At 35.1% G+C, this 9,005-nt stretch overlaps 1 protein-coding gene across 2 annotated transcripts in view; it reads left to right on the top strand.

Moving 5' to 3' along the window:
- Positions 1–894: 894 nt before the first annotated feature.
- The window catches only part of LOC106475657 (transmembrane protein 198-like), a 20,622-nt gene continuing 12,511 nt past the window's right edge, over positions 895–9,005 (top strand). The window contains exons 1-3 of one of the 2 annotated variants that reach the window (XM_022379718.1): positions 895–1,067; positions 4,862–5,191; positions 7,440–7,658. In XM_022379718.1, coding sequence (XP_022235426.1) covers positions 905–1,067; positions 4,862–5,191; positions 7,440–7,658 — 712 coding nt within the window. In that variant the 5' untranslated portion in view covers positions 895–904. Of the gene's footprint in view, positions 1,068–4,861; positions 5,192–7,424; positions 7,659–9,005 lie in introns of both variants that reach the window. The other variant, XM_013936336.2, reaches the window with a different exon arrangement.

The raw sequence follows: 9,005 nt of genomic DNA, 5'->3' as shown, positions 1-9,005 counted from the left end.
CTAGAATCCGGGTTTCGATACCCGTGGTGGGCAGAGCACAGATAGCCCATTGTATAGCTTTGTGGCTTAATTACAAACAAACAAACCTAGCCCCCTGGTGGCTCAGCCGTAAGTCTAAGGGCTTATAACGCTAAAAATGAGGTTTCTATACCAGCGATGGACAGAACACAGATAGCCAATTAAGTAGCTTTGCGCTTAACAACAACCAAACTATATGAGGACTTACAGTGTTGAAAACCGAGTTTCGATACCCGTAATGGGCAGAACACAGATAGTTTATTGTGTATATATGTGCTTAACAATAATCAAGCCTATCTTCAAGAGATATGTCAGTTTGATAAAGATTAGAGAAACAAGAGATATGTCAGTTTTTCATGTAGTTGTCAGTCGTTTTTTATCAATACATAAATCATACACATTCACACACATACCCACGTTTGCTTGTGGGGATGGAAGATACAAGTGTTGTGTTGGTTTACGTTTAACACTTATACTCAGTATTACAGTTTTAAGCCTTTTCTCTAATCCTTCATCCAACGCTTTAACTCCACGTTTTCTCGATTGGTAAGCAAAAAAAAAAAAATTGGTGGCGAGTTCTAGTTTGTTTTAGCGCTCTGTGGAGTTTGAGGAATCGAACCCCGGATTTTAGCATTGTAAGCCCATCGATACACTAGGGGACGATAATTGAGGACAGTAAAGGCTCGGTTGTAAGAATTATAAAGTAGTTGAATATCGTGATTCCAATTCAGCACGTATTTATGTTTGTCTTTAGACCTGAAACTGAAGATGCCCCCTGGTGACAACCCCACGTTTGTACCTTTCATGAACAACACCGTTTTAAGTGTGAATATCGTGATTACAATTCAGCACGTATTTATGTTTGTCTTTAGACCTGAAACTGAAGATGCCCCCTGGTGACGACCCCACGTTGGTACCTTTCATGAACAACACCGTTTTAAGTGGCGAAGAAGACTCTCAATGTCTCCATTTTGATTACAACTATGATATCACAACAGCTGTGGTTTGTGGGATGTACTTAGTATTTGGTGTGGTTTACACGCTCTATGGTAAGTTATTCTGCGATGTACTTAGTATTTGGTGTGGTTTACACGCTCTATGGTAAGTTATTCTGGGATGTACTTAGTATTTGGTGTGGTTTACTACGCTCTATGGTAAGTTATTCTGGGATGTACTTAGTATTTGGTGTGGTTTACACGCTCTATGGTAAGTTATTCTGGGATGTACTTAGTATTTGGTGTGGTTTACACGCTCTATGGTAAGTTATTATGGGATGTACTTAGTATTTGATGTGGTTTACACGCTCTATGGTAAGTTATTCTGGGATGTACTTAGTATTTGGTGTGGTTTACACGCTCTATGGTAAGTTATTCTGGGATGTACTTAGTATTTGGTGTGGTTTACACGCTCTATGGTAAGTTATTCTGTAACTAAAAAAATAATCATTACTTCAATTCCTGATACTTATTGTTTTTTGTTGTTGTTTTTCATTGCTTTAGTTTTCAAAGAATGTGTGTTTTCTTATAGCAAAGCCACATCGGGCTATCTACTGTGTCCACCGAGGGGAATCGATCCCCTTATTTTTAGCATTGTAAATGCGAAGACTTAACGTTGTCCCACCGGGGGGACATTTTCAAAGAAACATATTAAAAATTGTCATCATTTCTCTTTCATGCCCCCCAGTGGCACAGCGGTATGTCTGCGGACTTACAACGCTAGAAACCTGGTTTCGGTATCCGTAGTGGGCAGAGCACAGATAGCCCATGGTGTAGCTTTGTGCTTAACTTCAAATACACATCAAACAATCCTCTTTCATACATAGAGTATAAATATTTGTGTTTAACTACAAACACACAAACTTGAAATGGAAAATTAAAATTGAAACAAATCTCGTGAGGTAAGTTAGACTTTAACCTTTCAAAAGATTCTTCAGGTATCAACATACTAAATCAGTTTTTTTTTTTACGATAAGCCTTTTTAGATCAGAAAAAAAAACAAGCTTAAAACAATATCACCGTTTTCTTTCCATTAAGCATCTACATTTAATTTGTGAATCAGAGGTATAACGATATTCTTTGAGTAGAGTTATATGTTTAGCCTTTTTCTTTTTTACTGTAACGGCGAAAATAAAGCTTTTTTAGAGTTACAATTATTCCATATCGTTGTTAAACTTGTCTTCTTTATTCGGTAAAATTTTAAGTAAACAAAACACGTTATGATATTTCTAATTGACAAAAGATTAACACTTTGTACATTGGCTAATATCCCCATCCCACCAAACATGCTCGCCCTTTCAGCCGTTATAATGTGACGGTCAATCCCACTATTCGTTGGTAAAAGAGTAGCCCAAGAGTTGGCGGTGGGTGGTGATGACTAGCTGCCTTCCCTCTAGTCTTACACTGCTAAATTAGGGACGGCTAGCGCAGATAGCCCTTGTGTAGCTTTGCGCGAAATTCAAAACAAACATACGTTGGCTAATCTCCATGTCTAACGTGGACAGTGCCGTACCGATGGGGCCTGGCATGACCCGATGGTTAGGGCGCTCGATTCGTAATCTGTGGGTCATGGGTTCGAATTTCCGTCACCTAACATGCTCGCCCTTTCAGCCGTGAGGACGTTATAATGTAACGGCCAATCCCAATATTCATTGGTACAAGAGTAGCCCCGAGAGTTGGCGGTGGGTGGTATTGACTAGCTGTTTTCCTCCTAGTCTATCACTACTAAATTAGGGACGGCTAGCCACGGTACGGCCCTGAGTAAGAAAGAAAATCGTGATAATAGTTTCGATTTAAATCATTTGACTCCAAACTCAAAGTTTGAGGCCAAAAGCAACCTGGAGTGTTCAGAAACACATTTCTCTTCACCCCGCTCGCGATAAGAGATTGTTTGAGAATGTGTACGTGAGAAAAAAAACCACACAATTCTTTAACCTGAAGTCGGTTGGGAAAAACCACAGATGGCTCGTGAGTAAGCCCCTTTTCCACTAGACTGGAGAGCAGGACAACCCAAACGGGTGGGGATCTATAGATCTAATACCCATAATTTTGATGTGAGAGGAAAACAGGTGTGTCCTGAGAAAAACCAACAGGTACGGCCCTGAACAACAACTAATTTGGTAGGTATTTTGGTTTTAAAATCTAATAAGTCTCCAAGCTATACACGTATGCATGTAGTAGATTATGAGGCTCCATATAAACTACAGACTACATTAAAACGATCGAGTATAATATACTTAAAAATTACCCAGCACAGTGCGCAATGATGCGTTTAGTAATATTTCCCAGGTTTTATTACAATACTCACAGTCATAAAGAAAAACAAATGGGCAATCCCTATTATGAAGCAGAAGGATCTTATTCAAATGTGTTTAATGTTTGGTTGTGTTAGCTGGAAGACAACTTCTCACAGTAGCTGTTTAACTAAATATGTGTATATTATTACAAGGTTTAATAAAGTTTGTGAAGTTTTAAAGTTTTTCTGGGTGTTTCTGTACAGAATGATGTGCTGCACAGCTTCTGATTGGATACGAAAATACTCTTACGTGAAGTAATGAGAATCCATCGTGATTTTTACGGTTTCTCAAAGAAGTCCCCCCCCCCAGTGACACAGCGGTATGTCTTCGGACTTACAAAGCTAGAAACCGGGTTTCGATACCTGTAGTGGGCAGAGCACAGATAGCCCATTGTGTAGCTTTGTGCCATAAGTATTTAAAACATATTTTGTTTGTGGTTAAGCACAAAGATGCACAGTGGGATATCTCTGCGCTACCCATCACAGGTATCGAAACCCGATTTTAAGCGTTATAAGCCTTCAGACTTGCCACTGACCTACTAGAGGGGACAAAAACAGAAACGAAAGGTTTATACGAAGTAGCGGTAACTTATAAGTCTTAACATTTATAGCCAAATATTCCTTTAGATTATATTTCTATAAGTATTTCAGTGTGACTTTTTAAATATCAATTTTATAATTTTTAATAAATCCTGAGAGACAAATGTGTATGTCAAAAACGGTTAATTATGTTAATACTGTACGACGTTTAATTTATTTTGCTAACAATATACTAGACTGTGTGTGTGTGTTTTTAAAACATGTACAGTACAAATCATTTACTAATTATAGTTCTTTTTAATTAACTTAATATTATGCATTTACGCATTTGCACACTGCGCCATCTATCATACGTTTGAAACATTAGAAAGTTATATATATATTTGAACCTCATCATTAGCAAAAAGTATAAAAACAAGCCAGTTTGTTAATGAGCACAAAGCTATACAATGTGCAATTTGTGCTGTGTCCACCACGAGTATCAAAACACGGTTTTTAGCGTTAATTAAGCACAAAGCTATACAATGTGCTATTTGTGCTGTGTCCCCCACGAGTATCAAAACACGGTTTTTAGCGTTAATTAAGCACAAAGCTATACAATGTGCTATTTGTGCTGTGTACACCACGAGTATCAAAACACGGTTTTTAGCGTTATAAGCTTTCTTACTTACCACTGAACCCACTGGGTGGCAAAACAAGTCAGTAATTTGGGGGTTAAGCTGAAAATCATGTTAAATATTGTAATTTACTTAACGTTTCCTAGAGTATTTTTCTCTTATAAATGTTTAATATTGTCACCATTGTTTCATTTAGTTACAAAGATAAGATTCAGTAAAGGTAATTCAATTTAATTTCAAAGATTTCTATATTACAATTTACAGTTTTAGATTTGTTAATAAAAGTTTGTCTTTATAAATAAACACGTAATTACTTCTTAATTATATGACTTAACATTAAACAAAAAGAGACCATAGTCATATAAGTTATTAAATAAACTATGAATATTATCTAGGCTACCGCTGTTTCAAGGCAGTCATGTTCCTCACGGGGTTCATCTTTGGTTCGGTGGTGGTATACCTCATCTGTCTGATAGAAGACTTACTTCCAACAGCTGGAAACTCGGGTGTTGCTCTAGGAGCAGGTCTGCTTTTTGGACTTATTACAATGTTGGTGCAATATGTAGGGCTCTTTATGACCGGTTTTCACATGGGACTGTTTGTTGGGGTTGCTGCAATCACAATAGCTTACCTATGGTATTCACCCACTACAGTGTGGATTACGGTGGGAATTCTGATTGGTTGTGGACTGCTAGGTGCTGTTACCACACTCTTCTTCCAGAAAGGTGAGTATTTTTCCTGTAATTGTTTTTCATTTCTTGTATATTTCTGATATTATCATTGGAGAAAAACAAAATATGGCAATTAATTGAAACTTCCCATATGTGAAGACCTTTTGTACTGTATCTTTTGTGAATTTTCTCAGAAGCTGTATAACTTTTGTATTAATCTGTCTGAAGAGAATCTTCAATGAAATATACTATTGACTTTTGTAATATGCAGGCATATTGCATGTTTTTTACCTGCTTTAGTTATAAGGGATTTTTTTTTCCTTTATGAGATTGTTGTTGTTTTCGTAGTGCAAACTACAAAAATGAGCTACTTAAACCCTATCCACTGTTGCAACTTCATAAACTTGCCATTGAACCACTGAGGGACCAGTTACATGGTTTGTATGAGGTTTTAGTATAAAGTTGTGGTCCAGAAAGTCGTTGAGATTGCCTTGTTCTAGTTTCTTTGTTTTATGTTGTAGATAATATCTATTCTGCCTGAAAGAATATTGCAGAAACTATAGCATCCAGGTTGAACGAATTGGCACTGTAATATCCTTTTATTCTTTGCTGGCCGAGTGGATGTTATCTAAAAGTAACACTTGACCGATGCTGTGGAATAATACTGTTGACTAGACAAAGAAACCGTGTTTATCTGTTGAATTCAGGCAAGTTTTCTTAGTTCAGTTCTATCAGGAGTTCTTTGAGTATAGACTTTCTTTAAGATCAATGTGTTTAGTTCAATGGAAGTTTATCTCAAGATAAAGAAAGCTGTGGAGAAAAGCAAAATCCAGTAAAAGCAACTGTGGTTCTGCAAGTACATACACTGCAGTTTCTTTCTGTTTGTTTAATAATATATACTGTATTTATTTTAGCTAAATTTTCCAGTCTCATTATTTCACACAACACTAAGAAAACTCAGTTATCAGATTCAGGATTACTCTTCTTATTTCTTGAGTGAACCTGCTGTTATCTGAACCTTGGTGGGTAATTAAGTATTCCCTATAAACCAGTATTCTAAAATAGTAAATCTAATAATTTAACTTTGCTTTGGTAAAACTAAATAACATATACAATTTTTACTGTAAAACTTTCTAATACCATAGATCAGTTTCAATTTTGTCAAATACCAGAATATCATGATAAGTTATATAGTTTGCCCCTCAAGAAGAAAGGTCCACCTTTTGAAAGGGCTCGGGTTATAGGGTTTTTATTCATTTCTATCAAGATTTCTTGAACCTACATGTTTTTCTAACATCATGAATGATAAGTTATGTTTTATCCTAGCTTATTATTTAACAGTGTTACTAGTAGATTTTGTTATGTTCCATCTTTTTTAATAATACATTGAGTATACCAGGAGGACATAAAAAGGAATATATAGTTAACCGCATATGTGACAAAGATATCAAAATTAAATAATAGGTTAAACAATCACCAAGTTTTTTATATTTTTATTTGAAGAGAATAATGTTTCTAGCTAGTGCTCTTCATCAGATCTGATGGAGAGCTCGAAACGTCATCCTCTTCAAATAAAAAAAATTGTCAATTGTTTATACCAGGAGGACAGTCCCAGTTCCATTTGTTTTAAATCTGAGGACAATCTTATTAGGATTCACATTGTATGAGGAGCTAATAATGTTTGATGGAAATAGAGAGATTTTTCCTTTATTTGAAAAACAAAATGTTCTATAAATTTGAGCTTTCATGAAACTTGATATTTAAATATTATCGACTTATATGAGTGATCTAATATACTTCGTAATGTACTCTGATAATTTTTGAGAGCAGTTTTTTAGTGATAAAGAGCTATTGTAATGTATCGCATATGAATGAGGAATGGCTTGAGTGACAAAAAATAATTTAAACCTTTATAAAAAATCAGGAAACATGCATGTGTACATGGCATTTTTTTTTTTACAGTTCATAAATGTTGTTGGCTAAATGAGAAAATGATGTAGAAGATTCAGTTGGTACAAAATATTTTTGTATTTTCAGTTTTTTTTCTTTTCAAATTTTTCTATTGTAATAGATCGAAATCTGAAGAAATACCTCTCCCAACATATACAGAGTTATAAAGCATAGCTGTATTTTGGAAACTTCTAGTAAGAGCTGAAAGATTTATGACTGTGTGGACAAACAGAATGATGACACAGTAGTTGTATCTTACATATATATGTGTAAAGAACCTTCCCAACTCTATTTTACTCAGTACTAGCAATTGTTTAAGCAATGTTGATATCTTCAGGTTGTACAATATTAGGGACCAGTATCTACGGGGGTGCCATAATAGCAGCTAGTGCGGATTATTTTATAGAAAAGTTCATCATACTGCACTGGGTGTGGGATCGAGTGCGGGTGGTCCCATCTCTGTCTCCATGCTGGTTCTCCTGGTTGATCCTTGGGATCTGGCCTCTAATGGTGCTTGTTGGGTCTTTAACCCAATGGATGGTTACTGGTCGAGGAATACACCATGACGAAAGTGAGTTTCTTGATATCTGATAAAATGAGTAAACTACTAAAGCTTATTAAAGCCTTTTAACAACAATATGAGCCTACCACATTGTTTTGTAATTAATATAACTGCTTGAACATGTACACAATGATTCTTGTTTATCATGTTAAACGTGTGTATAAATATACTTGCTTAACTTGGTATAAACATGTGTATAAATATACTTGCCTATCAAGTTACATATGTACAGAAGGATGGTTGTTTATCAAGTTAAATATGAATAAAAGGATGGTTGTTTATCATGTTAAACATGTGTATAGATATACAAGTTACATATGTATAGAAGGATGGTTGTTTATCATGTTAAACATGTGTATAGATATACAAGTTACATATGTATAGAAGGATGGTTGTTTATCAAGTTAAATATGTATAAAAGGATGGTTGATTATCATGTTAAACGTGTATAAATATACAAGTTACATATGTATACAAGGGTAGTTGTTTATCATGTTAAATATGTATAAAAGGATGGTTGATTATCATGTTAAACGTGAATAAATATACTTGCTTATCAAGTTACATATGTATACAAGGGTAGTTGTTATCCAGTTAAACATGTGTAAAGATTTTTACTTGCTTATCATATTAAACATGTGTACAAGAATACTTGCTTAACTTGGTATATGTATAAGGATACTTGATTACCTATGTACATGGGGAGGGGGGGGGGGGGCAAAGTGCACATGCCACAAAGTTTTACAAAGTGCTATTCAACTTGGTATTGTATATGTGATGTCACAGTTATCAACTAATTATTTTACTCAACTTTGCTGATTTAGTGACAGTTTATGGTTGAGGAGAGCAAATACCACATACAAAATACATGAAAAATGAGTGTCAGGTTTTTATATGTATGTATGGGCCAGATTCTTTACAACAGGTGATCGTGTCTTGTTGGCAATAAATTTCAACAATAAACAAACAACACACAATCCACTTGTTTTAAAATAATATTTTAAAACAAGTCAAACATATGTAGAAATGTTCATTACACAGTTAATCACCACAGTTGTATCCAGAGCTTTAAATAACTGTCTCTTTTCGTCAAAAGTACACACAAGCTGGTTCAATTACTTTAGAACACAATTAACAAAACAAATTATTCCTCTCTACTCTGTTATTGCAATGCAGTCTGTGATAATTTCACTTTAAAATCGCCACTGTACACTCTTTATAGCTAAACTCACAAGTATACAGTCTAGATCTATCTGACTATATCTCCCACTTAACTCACTTTGTCTAACTTACTCTACTGACTCGTGTGTATATATATATATATATATATATATATATACACTACACACACACACA

Source organism: Limulus polyphemus, unplaced genomic scaffold (assembly GCF_000517525.1).
Source record: "Limulus polyphemus unplaced genomic scaffold, Limulus_polyphemus-2.1.2 Scaffold8940, whole genome shotgun sequence".
NCBI lineage: Eukaryota > Metazoa > Arthropoda > Merostomata > Xiphosura > Limulidae > Limulus > Limulus polyphemus.
This window is presented reverse-complemented; position numbering and strand designations above follow the sequence as displayed.